Below are 14,771 nucleotides of genomic sequence, written 5' to 3' on the forward strand. Positions count from 1 at the left end.
AAGATGCATTTCTTTTTAATGATAAGTTTTTATTGTTTGGAGTTCAGCTTAAACAGCTTCCCGGGGGGCAGCGCCTCCTGCTTCCAGCACGGGCGAGCGGAGCGGGGAGCTGAGCCCGGCTGGTGCGGGCACACCGAGCACCAGCGGCACGGGCTGCCCGGTCTCAGCTGGAAAGGGAAGTCCTTGAAAACCGTCCATGGGGAAGGAGCTGGGCTGTCAGCCACGAGCATCGCTCGGTAAATCCACACAAAACATCTCTGCAGCCAAAGGCAGGATTTGCACCTGGCCGGGAGACAATGAACACACCCCACACACACCCCACACACCCACGGGCACCAATGGCTTGGAGCAACCCCTGTGCTCCCCTCCCCGCCCCAGAAAGCTCCCTGGGAATATTTGCCAGTCCAGCACTCATCTAGCTCTTCCCAAAATAGGGTGTGTGCCCTGGAGAGAAGCTGCCTGGGCCCCTCGTCCCCCGCACATACAACCTGCCACCCCTGTGCCACACCTGCCCCCACAGAGAGGCAGCCCCCACCCCAGTGAAGCCACACGGGAGCTGCTGGGAGGTCCCGACTGGGGCTGAGCTCCAGGGACAGAAACGCAGGGGGATTTGGAGAAACCACCTGCCCTGGGGACAGCCTCATGCTGCAGGACAAGGGGCTGCAGGGCTGCCCAGGAGGTTTCCCAGGGGATTCTCAGCCTGGAGAGAGAACTCAGCCTTCCCCCCAGCAGGATTGAAGCAGCGCTGAGCCATTGCTGCTCTCACTACGCTCCTCTGAACCTCTCAGCAACGCTCCTGCCCGCAGGTCAGACAAGTGGCAAATAAAAGATTTACGGGAGGTGCGGCAAAGCTATGGGAAGGAAAACCACATCCACACGGGAGTAGCGGCACATGAGGCCGGGAGGGAGCCCTGGCACGCAGGGCAGCACCAAGGCTTTGGGCTGGGAACGCTGGGGTTGGGGCATCGCTGTGACCCTGAGGGGATGGGGGCGGCTGCTGCCTCACCCCGCCAGCACCAGCTTCCCACAGTGCGCTGGGATTTGCTCCGAGAGGCTCCCAGCGCTTTGGCTACCCTTGGGCACAAAGGTTTGGGGGGGCTGGCGATGCCAGTGCCACCCTCTCCGCCCCCCCGCCCAGCACCCTGCCCATCCCTGCCCACCGATGGGACTGAGCCCCACCAGCTTGGGGTGTTCCACTGGAGGATGTAGGGGCGTATCTTTGGGAAAGGGCTGAGCGGGTTCCGGGGGCATCCCCCGCTCTTCCCCCCGCTCCCCTGTAGCACCCCCGATCCCGCTGGTACCAGCCCCCGCCTTACCTGCTGCCGCTCCTCCAGCTGTGCTGCCACATCTGGGCAGCTGCGGACCCCGGGACTGGAGCGGGGGGGTTCGGCTCCGGGTCCGGAATGATTGGGGCGGCCGGGGAGCGGCGGGCGGTGCTGGGGGGGGCGGGGAGATCCCCCAGGGCATCACCGGGCGGGGTGCCCGGAGCGGGGCCGGGGGAGCCCCGGGGGGGATCGGGGCGGGCGGGGAGGGAAGATCCACCCCCGTGTCCATGCCCGTGTCCTCCCTCCCTCCTCTTCCTCCCTCCCTCCTCCTCCTCCTCCACCGCCGCCGCCGCCGCCGCCCGTCCTCCGTCGCGGCCAGCCGGGCAGCGCGGGCGGGCCGGGGGCTGCGCCGCCGGGGAGGAGGTTTGGGGGGGTTTGGGGGGGTCCGGGCACTTACTTGGGCTGGAAGTTGGCGGCGCGATGGGGAACGAGCGTTGGAAAACCGTGGGAGGAGCCTCGCAACTTGAGGATGGGCAGCAGGAGAAATCACAGGTACGGGGCGGGGGGCGGCGGGGGGCAAGGGGGTGTCAGCCAGCCCGGGGGTCCCAGCGACCACCCAGTGTCCCCAGAAAGCTTTTCTCCCAGCGCAGCCCAGCGTGGCGAGCCGCCTCCCAGTGCTCCCCGTGCGAAGCCCCCCGGGCTGCAGCTCCTCAGCCCCCTCCAAATCCGTCTGTTATTGACCTGCAGCCAGGGCTCCCACCCCGCCCCGGGGCTGCCCCGGCCGGCCGGCGAGCGATGCTCCGGGGCTGCCACACGCCTCTGCCAAACCGCTACACGCTCTAAACTGCTTAAATAACCCTTTGAAAGGGATTTGGCATCTCAGCTCCGCGCTGCAGCCCGAGCCATCCCTCCCGTTTCGACCCGCTCTTCACCTCCCGGAGCCCCGCTGGTTTTTGGGGGCAGGCCGGCGTTGCGGCGGGGTGCGGTGGAGCGGTGGCAGAGCCTGCGGGGACACGCGGGGGATCCGGCACGTGCCGGAGCCTGTTTGCACATCCCGCTGCACGTGTGCCAGCTCCGCCAGCCACAGAGCACGGCCGAGCAGGTAGGGAGCCCGAGAAGCCCAGGATGGTTCGGCTTGGAAGGGACATTAAAGATTATCCAGTTCCAACCCCCCTGCCACGGGCAGGGACACCTTCCACTAGACCGGGTTGCTCAAATCCCCATCCAGCCCGGCCCTGGACACTTTAGGGATAGGCACAGGCATGGATGTGCGCTGAGTGCAGGCAGGGTGGGAAGAAGGAGTGCGGAGTATGGGCAAACGTGTCTGGGAAAAGCTGGAGGACAGCGAATCTCCAGCGAGCCTGTGAGTGAAGGGAAGGAGCCAAGAGCTGGCAGCGCTGCCCTTCCTCAGCACCCAGGAGCTGGGCAAGGGTGAGGGGAGCAGCCGTGAGACACGCTCGACCCCAGCTCCGCCACTTCCCTGTCCCCTGACACCCTCAGCAAGGCAAGAGAGGGGCTCCTGCCTGGCTTCTCCCTCCTGCGCAGCCTTCCCCTCGCCCCCCTCTCCCCGTCAGCCCCTCCATGCCGAGCAGCTTCCGCGCCTCACTGGAGAGGAGCTGCGCACCCCGGGAGACCCCTAAACCCTCCGAGAGAGAAATCAGCCTGTCCTCCCCTCCCTGGCAGAGCTTCCTCCCTGTGCTCAGCCCCTGCACTCAGGGATTTGAGCAGCGCCATCCGTTTGGAGTTGCCATCCCCCGGTTTGTGCTCCCGTGGCCCCGAGGGCGAGCGGGGCAGCGCGGATCGAGCCCCACCACAGAGCCCAGCGCGGAGCTGGATGGTTCACGGTTGGTTTCAAAGGATGCGCAGAGTTTGCCGTGCAGCCGGTGCTGCTATCCCAGCTCCCGCAAGCTCCAGTGGAATCCCATCCCAGCCCTCCTGCGTGCTCACCCACAGAGCCGGCTCCGCTCGCCATCCTTCCCGTCCTCTCTCCTCTCCTCTTCCCGATCCGCAGAGCGTGGCGTGCCGTGGGAGCGGTGGCAGGCAGGCTCTGGGGGTCGGAGGAGAGCAGGAAAACGGGAGCGGGATTCAGTTCACCCGCTCGGTGCCCGCGGGGAGCCGGCGGCGCTGGGCTCCGGGGGGCGGCTGGGACACAGCCCCGGCCCAGGGCGAGGGGACGGCGGCTGCAGCCCGGAGCCAGGCGGGATGGGCAGGGATGGGAGAGGGACGGGGCAGTGGAGCAGAGCAAGGATGCAAACGGAGCTCCTCAGGCAGCTCGGAATGAACGATAGGTTCGGGGTGGGGGACTGACCCTCGCTGCCCTGGGGCGCCTGCAGCACTGGGTGGACCCCGGCAGGAAGGTGGGGGTGCCTGGACTAAAGTTTGCACCAGCAGCTGAGCCTGGTGCAAACCACAGTGTCCACTTGCCTCGGAAGCTGAGGCAGGTTTGGTTCGTACCTGGCTGAGGGCACAGCCCAGGGGCAGGGCAGCCACGCTGCCGGACCGCTGCCTGCCATCCCACAGCAGCGCTTGTCTGGTGAGCTGGAGAAGAGCAGGGATTTTGGCAGGAGCAAGGGGACCTCCTCATCTTAGAGCATCTCCCAGGGCAGAGCTCAGCCTCTCCTGGCACCACTTTCCATCCGTGCTCTCCAGGGACCGGCCACCTCTGGATGCCCTGAGGACAAGGCAGCTCTTGTCCTTCCCTTCCCATGTGCTGGAGCTGCTTGTCCCCATCCCCAGCACAGCCAGTCTGGCTGGCTGAGTGGGCTGGGGGCTGCTTTGAGGGGCTTAATGGAGTCCAGAGCTGCTCCTGAAGTGTTCTGGGTCACCAAGGACCTGGTCCCCATGGGTGACCAAACACAGATGTACTGCCTGTGCCAGTGCAGGGCATGGAGAGCCCAACTCAGCTTTGCACCAAGGACACAACCATCCCTTAGATACTGCCTGGGGCTCCCTCCCAGGCTCCAGAGCAGCTTTGCAAGTGAAGATCTGCTCATCCCAAGCACTGCTCAGTCTCACAGCTTCTGCTCTCCTTAGGAAGGAGTGATTTGAAGACACTGGGACCTTCAGCCCAATGGATGTTCTCAGGGGAACATCAATAACCAGAGCAGGGGGATGTTCTACAGCTGTCCAAAAGTCTTGGCAAGAATTCCAGGAGCTTGAGGTCATGGAACAGACAGGAGGAACCCTAGGGGTGATGAGAGCTGTGGTCGTGGTGAGGCAGGAGTGTGTGGCAGGGGGTGTCTGCAGGGTCCCAAGCCAGCAGCTGGACATGCTGCTGCAGTGTTGTATTCCTGGAGGGGTTTTGGGGACCCCCACCCCAGTTGGGAGTGCTGTTGGTGCCACTGGCTGAGTTTCCCTCCCCTCCCCACTGCAGGTTGCCAGGTAACACAACCTGCCAGCAAAATGCCAAGGGACTCATGAAGCTGCCGCCACTCAGGATCTCACAGTCGCAAGCAGAGGGAAACATTTTGGAAAGGAATTGGCCCCCAAATCCTGTTGCCAGTGGGAGGGCAGTGATTCTGGGGCTTGAAGGCTGGTAAACAGCTGGATACAGCTCCTGGTGTGGCGGTACAGCCAGGCAGAGCTGTGAGATTTTGGTGTGCTACAGCCCAGTTGGGATTTGTGTGGCCATGGGAAGCAGAGCATTATCCATTCATGGCTCTGTTCTGGGAGCTCTTACTGCTCAGAGGGGACCCTCGGCCTTTGCAGCTCCTCCATGTGCCCCTTGAGCTGGGAATGTCAGCATTGTGGGGAGCAGCAGCAGCAAGATGGGAGGGCACAAAGTCCTGGAGGTGAGGTGCTGTCACAGCCAGGACAACCACAGGGACACAGGGTTCCTGCTCATCCTGTAGATCCCAAATCACCTTTGGCCAGCAGCCACCCTTCCTGTCACTTCTGTGCTTGCAGGGTGCTGGGGGGCCCAGCTGAGCCCCGGTCCTGGGTATCCACATGAGGATCTGAGCAATGGGCATCTCACACCTCTGTCTGCCACCATCCTGCTGCTCCTGGGTGTCCCCTGTGCCCCCAAGCCAGGGCTCTGTGTCTACACACACCAGGCAAACTCCTCAACCGCCTGCTTGGCCAGGGTTTCCCTTACTGCCTTTGATATCTCCTTTTAACCTGTGCTCAGGGGCTGAGCCTGGGGCTGTCTCCTCACAGAGGTCCCTGCAGGTGGCTTCCCATTCAGTCCAGTGCTGTTTGCATCTGCAGCCTCACTCCGTGGAGAGGGGGAGAAACCCAGAGCACACCCTGGGGCTGGTGGGGCATCCTTGGTCCCCCAGGCAGCCCCACTGCAGCTGGGGTCACCTTAATGCAAATGGTTGCGTGAGTGGGAATGAAATGAAGGGTGCTTGAAGGAAGGTGTCACTCCAGATAGATGTGCACGGGAGGGGACAGGGCCTGGGAAATCTTTGCAGATGCAGCAATTTTCCCCTCGTTTCTGGGGAAAGTAGTCTTTGTCTCTCTGAATCTGCAGTTTGCTGCCAGCCCCGCAATTCCTTGTGACAGCCGCGGCCAGGGTCAGGGGAAAATCACAGCCTGTGTCCTGCAGGTGCAGCGGGAGGGGAGGTGGAGGGGGACTGGGAGCTGATGGGATCGGGTGGCAGCTCACTCGCTCCACACTGACTGTGCTGGCACTTGGGGCTTTGCAGGGAATAAAGCTCTTGGTGGGCATGGGGCAGGTCCCACGGGCTGAGCCAGTGGGTCTGAACAGCAGCAGAGCTGCCAGAGGGGCTGGAGGGGTCAGAGACCTTTCCCACAGTAACTCTCCCTTGCTGGGAAGCTCTGGGACTGATCCAAAGGCTTTGGGTGCAGCTCTGTCCCCTCCATCGAGAAACGAGGCAACAAGGGGGATGGAGATACGTTGCCTGCCATGCCCTGTGCAGAGCAGGTCCCCACGATTCTCAGGGGAACGTGACCCCAGCACTAACCCACAGCTACTCCTACTGCTCTCCCTGTGGTCCCTGCTGTGAGGGACACGAGGTGTTTTCCCTTTTTCTCCCCACAGGAGAAGGGGAGCCCCACACACATCTCCTGGGGAGCCAGGGCTGCTCCAGCCAAGGATCACTGCTGTAAATAAAACATGCCAGCGGGAGCTGGCGGCTGCCGTGCCTTCGCTCTCGTTATTATTTCATAGCCCGCTCCCAGGCGGGTTTAGCTGCTCTGCTCACTCTGCATTTGCCCGTGGCCTCCCTGCCCCTGGCAGAGCCACAGGGCTCCCTGGGGTCCCCACCCTCCCTCCTCTGCCACCACCTAATGTCACTGCCAGGCCCCCAAAGCCCATGCGGCTTTGAGCCTACCTGTGGGATGTGTGTGGCTGTCCAGAGGGATGCTGATGGTGTGTCCGTGTCTCTGCCTACAGAGGATGAGCTGTGGGTACATCCTGTGCACCGTCCTGCTCTCGGTGGCCGTCCTCCTGGCAGTGACGGTCACGGGGGCCATCCTCTTCATGAACCACTACCACACGCCCGTCACCGAGTCGCCCCCCGTCATCAGCACCAACCCCGAGGAGGCCAATGCCCTGGTGACCATCGAGAAAGCCGACAGCTCCCGCATCAACATCTTCATCGACCCCAACTGCCCCAGCGCTGCCGGCACCCTGGGGCGCATGGAGGGGCTGCAGACCTCCCTGCTGCGAGCCGTCACTGACCACGACGCCGAGGCCAAGGCCACCAAGAGCCAGCAGAAGGCCCTGCTGGTCACAGTGGCAGATGAGGTGGCCAAGCTGCTGACCCACGCTGTGCAGCTGCGTGCCGACTGCGACGGCCTCAAGAAGGGGCACAGCGCCATGGGGCAGGAGCTCAGCGCCCTGCAGGGAGAGCAGGGCAGGCTCATCCAGGTGAGCTGGGGCTGGCAGTGCCAGGCAGGGCTCCCTGGGGATGGAACTCCCTGTCCCTGTGTCCCTGGGGGCATGGCTGCTTGCCAGGGGAAGGAGCTGGGGTTGAAGGCAAGTGTTTGGGAATTGGAAGCTGGGAAGTGTCTCCCTGCCAAACTGCCCCAGTGCCAGTAAGCCAGGTGTGCAGCCTCCCACACTGTGGGTGTCCCAGCTCCAGATCCAGTTTGGGAGCTCCAGTCAGAGCCAAACACGACACAGAACCTTCTCAAGGGCTGTTCTTGCAGCAATCAGCCCCTGCTCTTTGCAGTCCCCAAATTTCCCAGCCAATGAGCTGTGTTGAAATGCTTACCTGAGTATGCCAGGGGTCTGCCAGGTGTCGTAGCAAGATCCAGGGCATGGCTGGGTGCTCCATACCTGACCCTCCTGGTACTCAACTCCTTCTGCCCAGAGCTGCTTGTTTCTCGCTGCTTCCCTTCAATCCCCATCCTGCTGCTCTGCCACAGCCACGCCGTGTCACTGTCCCAGCCTGGGTCACCTCGGGGGACGATGAAGAGCTGGCGGCTGCCTCAGGACACGGCTATTCCTGCCTCCCCCGTCATCCTGTCCTTTGCCCAGAGATGCTCTTTATCCCATGGGGTGGCAGCACCAATGCACCCAGGTTTGGGGAATTCTCCTCCCTGCTGGCAATTATCTAGACCTCAACCCATGCCAAAAAGCAGCAGAGGTATTTTATGGGATCTGCTGTGGATTTATGTCCCCACCAGCCCACAGCCCGGCATTGCTGAGCAGTGGGAGCAGGCAGAATGGCCAAGGGGTTGGGATGTGGAAGGGATTTAACCATTTAACCACAATTCCGTGTCCCCTGCCCGCAGCTGCTCTCGGAGAGCCAGACCAACATGGCTCGGCTGGTGAGCTCTGTCAGTGATGTCCTGGACACGCTGCAGAAGGAGCGCGGCGGGGCCCGGCCCCGGCTCAAGGCTGACCTGCAGCGCGCACCGGCCAGGGGAGCGCGGCCCCGGGGCTGCTCCAACGGTGAGCCTGCACCCCTGTCCACCCCTGGGGAGAGGAGTGTGCCTGGGAATCTCATGGGAGGGAGAAAATAGCCCAGGATGGAGCAAACCCTTGATTTAATACAATACAGGGGCTGGCAAGGAGGTGGAGAAGGAGGGAGATGGGAAGGTGTGTCCTGGAAAGGGATGTTCTCACCATGCAGCTCCCAGTTGTCCACAAACCAGCCCAAAATCCCCTTCACACCCCTGTAAACCCATGTGCTCCCCACAGAGCGTAGCAGGGACACAGGGAGAGCACTGACATCCATCGGGGGTGGAGGGTGCTCCTGCACATAAAGAACATAAACAGTCCCATTCCTGAGCTCAGGGCTGAGATGCAGCTGAGTCTGTGCCCACAGCCCCCCTGGGCATCGGCTCTCCCGTGTCCCCAGCTGGCTCCCAGCCTGCCCAGGGACATGGGGTCGGTCCCTACCAGCTGCTGGGGACTCCCCATGGTGGTGTTACCCCCTTGGCACTGCTCACCCTGAGCATTGGTGGAGAAGGGAGGGAAGGAGAAAAGCAGCCCCAAGCTGGCAACTAGAGCTGGAAGCAAGGTTGGGAGCATGGACGAAATGGCAAGACATTAAATTAAATGATGAATTAACCAGCTTTCCCCTCATCCCACCCCATCCCAATGCCACACTCCAGGCTCCCGGCCCCGAGACTGCTTTGACATCTATGCAAGTGGACAGCAAGAGGATGGGATTTACTCCATCTTCCCCACACACTACCCTGATGGCTTCCAGGTCTACTGTGACATGACGACAGACGGGGGCGGCTGGACGGTGAGCTGCCACCATGCTGGGGACAATGGGTGATGCCACCACTGGCCACGGGCTGGCCCTGTGCCGGGGTGCCGGGGGTGGGAGATGTCACTTTTGACACTTGGATGTGTCATCAGGAAGGGCAATAAATGTCAAAGGGGCCTGGCTGTGCACCCAGAGCTTCCCAGTGGTGCCAACCAGAACCCTGAGCTGGAGCCCAGTGCGTGCCCTGGACTGGGGAGCTTGGCTGGAGCTGGAGGGGGGTTTTGGGCAGGGAGCTGGATGCCACCACTGGAATTTGTCCTTCTCAGCAGTGCTGGGGTATGGCTGGGGCACAGCCTGGCTGTGGCTGTGCCATGGGGCATGTGGCTTTGCCTCGTGCTCCCACTGAGCCGGTGCTGGGGCTCAGGGCAGACCCCAAACCCGGCATGTTTGGCCTTATCTGAGGCCGGGGTGCCTGGGGCGCCTGGGATGCTGTGCTGATTCACTCCCTGTCCGATTCACTTTGCCACGGCAGCAGCGATGGCCCCGTAATCACAGTAATGGGGGCAGGGAGCAGGGGATGGGGGGACACGGCTCTGCCAGCCCCCAGCCCGGAGCCCCCCACTGCCCCACGGACCCTCAGGTGCGAGCAGCTCCCCCTACCCTGTAGGGCATCACTTGTGGTGCCAGTAGGACAGGGAAGGGGTCTCACCAGGAGGGGTGGGCAGGCAGCCTTTGCCCTGAGAACACCCTGGGTGAGCCGAGTTGGCCAGAACCCCTCCAGCTGGGTGCTCTAGGAAACAAATCCCCACGATCTGATTCCCCTAAGCAGCTTTGAGCAGGGCCAGGAGGGAGCTTAACCCCCCTGCCCTCAGGGGCTGATGAGCCTTCAACCTCCGAGAGCCCACCCTGGGCCGCAGGAAACTGTGGTGTCCGGGTGGTACCAGCAGCTCCAGTGGGGAAACTGAGGCACAGCACAGTCCGGGGACTTCAGATCATGGGGAGAGGGGAGAGGGGACCCTTCTGTCTCCTCAGAGTGTGGAGGGTCCTTGCAACCCCCGTGCACAGTTTGCACAGCCTCCACCAGCCCCAGCCAAGCCTGAAGAGCAGCCCAAGGTGATTATCGAGATACTCAGAGGTTTATTCAAAGCTGCTGCAGCCGGGAGGGCTCGGGCTGGGCTGGGGAGGGGGCACGGTGAGTGATTCTAAGCCCGGCAGCACCGGAGGATCTGGGAGAGGAGTGGCACAGACACCTCGGCTCTGCCCTGCCTTGATGGGGCGAGGAGCCAAACCAGCTGCTGGATCCCAGCAGTCCAGAGACAGCCAGAGCTGGCTCGAGGGTGCACACCCCAGGCTCCTCTTCCCTTCCCTTCCCTTCCCTTCCCTTCCCTTCCCTTCCCTTCCCTTCCCTTCCCTTCCCTTCCCTTCCCTTCCCTTCCCTTCCCTTCCCTTCCCTTCCCTTCCCTTCCCTTCCCTTCCCTTCCCTTCCCTTCCCTTCCCTTCCCTTCCCTTCCCTTCCCTTCCCTTCCCTTCCCTTCCCTTCCCTTCCCTTCCCTTCCCTTCCCTTCCCTTCCCTTCCCTTCCCTTCCCTTCCCTTCCCTTCCCTTCCCTTCCCTTCCCTTCCCTTCCCTTCCCTTCCCTTCCCTTCCCTTCCCTTCCCTTCCCTTCCCTTCCCTTCCCTTCCCTTCCCTTCCCTTCCCTGGCACTTTATTAAAGTAACAATGTGATGATGGAGCTCAAGGGAGGCTCAGCATCCCAGGAGGGCTCACAGAGTTGCCTTTTCCTATGATGTGGTGTTCAGAATGTCTTTGCAAGTACCCCATGGTGCTCACAGTGCCCCTGAGCCTCCATTGCTCCTTGACTGGGGCAAAATCCCCTGGGATCAGCAGCTCAGTTCCATGGGCAGCAGTGCCCTGTGTGCCTCAGCATCATCCCCACGTACAGCAGTTATTGGGAAATGGTGGGAAAGCCAAAGAATGCAGGAGAAAAGTCTGTGCTAGCAGGATGAGGGCTGTGGTAACATTGACAGCTTCCAGCTCCAGGGGTAGCTGCCGTGCTGGGACACTGGTGGGGACAGTTTCACCAGCCTGGCCACCCCTGCTGGAGGGGTCCTGGGGAGGGATGGGGCTGAGCAGACACTGGTGCATTGACACTGAGCTGGGGTAAAGCACAGGGGGTGAGAGGAGCCTGGAGAAACACGTGCTGTTCCTAAAGGATGCGTTTTATGTGTCACCACAAATGGGGACAATTCTGCCGGCAGGGAGAGGCAGGAGCAGCTCCTGGGATGGGCAGCGCTGCCTGCTGTGGTGTTCACAGGCTGCCCCATGGGATGGGCATTTCCTGGGGACTGGCTCTGCACTGCTCTGAGTTTTCTCCCGTCTCCCTGCTGTGGCAGGGCTCAGAGGACACCTCGGGGACAGCGCTGTGGGGTCTGTGCCATGGCTGCCAAAACTGGACCAGGAGCTGGAGCATTGTGGTGGCTGAGCATGTCCCCAGACCGGGGAGTTTCAAGGCCACCAGGAGTTTGGTGGAGCTGAGGGAGATGAAGATGCCACTGCTATGACAGGCACAGCTTGCTGCTCCCATTTTTCTCAGCTTTTAACCCATTTTTCTGGGTTTGTGGCTTTGCAGAAGCCTGTCCCTGCCCCACAAGGGCAACTGGGGGAGGCAGAGAATGAGGGAGATAAATATTTCAGCCTTGCCTTTAAAGAAGGGAGGGAAATCCTTTTTGCTTAAGAGGCATATTTGATGAGGAGGAAGAGAGCAGCGAGGCAGGGCTGGGAGCACTGCAGGTCACTGGTGCACCCCTGCATTCCCAGCATTTGCAGAGGGTGATCAGGAGGCTCCCACAGCCCTGCCTGCACGTGCTGGGTGCACAGAAGAGGCACAGAAAGGCCTGTGCATGAGAGATGATGAGGATGGAGCAGGAGACTCGGGAGGCAGCACTCACCAACCTGGTTTCAAGCCCCCCTGGAACTGAGCCTGGTGGGCAGTGGGGCACTGAAGGCTTCTCCTGGGGTGATTCCTGAGCCATGTCAAGGCTCAGGAGGTGGAGCCCTGTCCCACACGCTTCCCTGGGCACCACTCAGGCAATTGGCCTATTTACAGCTGTGGCTCAAAGCCGATTAAGAGGGAGCACTGGTGCTGCATCCGCCGCCTTCCCCACGCGCCAGCCACGGAGCTGATGCTGGCTGGGGAAAATCAGCTTCAGGCCCCTGTCCAGCCACACTGTCCCCCTTTCCCAGCAAGCCTGAAGAAAGCCCCTTTAAATGGGCTTAACCACAGCTTCTCAAGTGCTCAACGTGGGGATAAAAATTAAGGCTCTAATTCTAGAAGGTAAGTACAGCAGGATCAGAGTGTGCCGGAGCCTCGGCCAGCACACACAGCCCCAGAAATGCCTGTCTGGGGAAGGGCAAAGCAGAGAGAGGTTCACAAGGTGGTTCTGCTTCACATGCCAGCATGAAACTCTGTGCAGGAAGGCAGAAAGAGCCAGGGGGAGCAAAGCATGGTGGCTTCCCAGCTGACTTCAGGGCTCATCCACATTCCCCAGTCCTGGGATGCTGGAAGCTCAGCTCAGCAACACAGCCCAGCTCTGAAGATGGGGTCCTCTGGCCCCTGGGCTGCCAGAGCCTGGGAGGGTTCTGCCAAAACCACCGAGTGCCCCAGCTGTCCCCAGCATGGCCTTGGGAGCACGGAGCTTGGTGGGAGTGGGGCAGGCCTGCTCAGCCAACTTTAATGCAATTAATGCATGGCTGGAGGCTTAATTAAGTTCAAATGGTCGGGCATGAAGCAGCATTTTCTGGATCACTGTCAATAAATCAAACCCAAAACTATGGATAAAAGGGGATGAAACACAGGGCACACACACCAATGAGCAGATGGGAGAGGAAAAGGGAAAGGCTCCGAGCAGGAAAGCTGCACTGAGCCCTGGGATCTGGCTGGGATCTGGGGGCTCTGCAGGACTCAGGGCAATCAGTGCCTCACAGATTATTTCTCTGGGAGACTAATGAGGTGGTCACAGAGTCGATGAATTATGATGGGGTGCCTGCCCAGGAGAGCAAGGAGATCCAGGGGGAAGAAAAGGGTCTCTGGGTTTTTACACAGCTGTGAGCACCCAGTGTTGGCAGGAGAGCTGAGTGAGCAGGGCAGCACGTGCTGCAGGACACAGCTCGGCTCACGCCGTCCGTGTCTCTGCTCCCATGGGCAGCAGCACACCCCGGCTGTTTGGAGGCAGCTGCAGGGTGTCCACAGCTCCAGGGACACCCGACGACTTCCCAAGGAGCTCCAGCTTTGCTGAGCTCTGCTCACATTTCCAGACGGAGGATCCTATGAAGGGTTTTGCTTGAAGTGGCTCACCCACCCCTAGGAGCCGGCAGGCAATGATCCAGCGTTTCCCCGGCGACCTCTCCCCAGCATCCCTGGGTCATCACTAAGCCCACAGGGTTTAATTTGTGCCGGTGTCTAATTAGGCAGTGGTGGGGAGAGGTGGGCAGCACCCTGGGGAGCAGAGGGGCTGCCTGGGGCACGCAGGCTGGGAGCAGCCCCATGGCTGATGCTCTTTGTGTCTCCCCAGGTGTTTCAGCGGAGGGAGGACGGCTCCGTGAACTTTTTCCGTGGCTGGGAAGCCTACCGGGACGGCTTCGGGAAGCTGACAGGAGAGCACTGGCTAGGTGTGTGGGGCTGGCAGTGCTCCATCCTGGAGAGGCCTGGGGTTTCCTTTGCGGTGAGGGGACACTGAGACCCCCCTGGACAGCGCTGATGTCCTGGGAGTGATGGTCTGGGCAGGCAGGGAGGGGCTGGACCCCTGACCACTCCATCCACACACTTTCCCTCTGCCAGGGCTGAAGAGGATCCACCTGCTGACGGTGCAGGGCAGCTACGAGCTCCGCATCGACCTGGAGGACTTTGACAACGGCACCGCCTTCGCCCACTACGGCAGCTTCGGGGTGGGGCTCTTCTCTGTCGACCCCGAGGAGGACGGGTACCCCATCACCATCGCTGACTACTCAGGGACAGCAGGTAGGGCAGCAGGATGGGGGGACACACGTGGGCCTGAGGGCAGGGGGAGCCCGCAGCCACCAAACCCCTTTGCCGGGGTGTTCCAGTGTCCTCTGGCTCTGGATGCGTCCCTGCGGCCTCGGGGAGCTGGAGGTGGGCTGAGGTTGGGCATCTCCTGGAGGAGCCCCATTGTAGGAGCCGCACTGGGGTGCCCAGGGGAGCCCCACGGGGCAGGGACCCGGCCCAAGGGCAGGAAGAGCCCATCAGGACTCCTTTCCCCTGGGACAGGTGACTCCTTCCTGAAGCACAACGGGATGAAATTCACCACCAAGGACCTGGACAACGACCACTCGGAGAACAACTGCGCTGCTTTCTACCACGGTGCCTGGTGGTACCGCAACTGCCACACCTCCAACCTCAACGGGCAGTACCTCAAGGGCCACCACAGCTCCTACGCCGATGGCATCGAGTGGTCCTCCTGGACCGGCTGGCAGTATTCCCTCAAGTTCACCGAGATGAAGATCCGGCCCGTCCGGGAGGAGAATTAGCTGATGGCATGAGCCCCTCCCCGCCAGTGTGCCCAGACCCCTGCCCTTCCCCACCACCCTGCAGACCCATTCCCTCAGCTGCCATCCTCCCCATCCTCTCTGAGGGCTTGCCCACCTCTGAGGGGCCCCTGGGGAGCACCTGTCACCAGTGACAGTGACTTTGGCTCCTGGGCACCCACAAACATTGCCAGACCTTTGCTTCCCACTGCTGCGGCTCCCCTGCGGCCAGAAGAGGTGTCCTGGCCAGAGTGTGACCCATGGCCTGTGCTCGTGGCTGGGGCAGAGAGGATGCAGGTATTTGGGCAGAGGTGCCCAGCAGGGACTCACAAGGG

The 14,771-nt window shown here is 61.7% G+C and overlaps 1 protein-coding gene across 1 annotated transcript; it reads left to right on the forward strand.

Moving 5' to 3' along the window:
* Positions 1–1,745: 1,745 nt before the first annotated feature.
* FIBCD1 (fibrinogen C domain containing 1) lies at positions 1,746–14,439 on the forward strand. The gene is made up of 7 exons (XM_058853728.1): positions 1,746–1,817; positions 6,625–7,101; positions 7,971–8,130; positions 8,796–8,932; positions 13,467–13,563; positions 13,733–13,912; positions 14,180–14,439. The coding sequence occupies exons 1-7, from the start codon at positions 1,746–1,748 to the stop codon at positions 14,437–14,439; spliced, it is 1,383 nt and encodes a 460-aa protein (XP_058709711.1).
* Positions 14,440–14,771: the final 332 nt, after the last annotated feature.

The sequence above is a fragment of the Poecile atricapillus genome, chromosome 20, assembly GCF_030490865.1.
Source record: "Poecile atricapillus isolate bPoeAtr1 chromosome 20, bPoeAtr1.hap1, whole genome shotgun sequence".
Taxonomy (NCBI): domain Eukaryota; kingdom Metazoa; phylum Chordata; class Aves; order Passeriformes; family Paridae; genus Poecile; species Poecile atricapillus.

What these genes read in the sequence shown, in the direction of transcription:
- FIBCD1 (XM_058853728.1), top strand. Translation starts at nt 1,746, where the DNA reads ATGGGGAACGAGCGTTGGAAAACCGTGGGAGGAGCCTCGCAACTTGAG. An exon ending in GCCCCGGGGCTGCTCCAACG is followed by an intron (nt 8,131 to 8,795) that starts GTGAGCCTGCAC and finishes GCCACACTCCAG; the next exon opens with GCTCCCGGCCCCGAGACTGC. An exon ending in CAGACGGGGGCGGCTGGACG is followed by an intron (nt 8,933 to 13,466) that starts GTGAGCTGCCAC and finishes GTGTCTCCCCAG; the next exon opens with GTGTTTCAGCGGAGGGAGGA.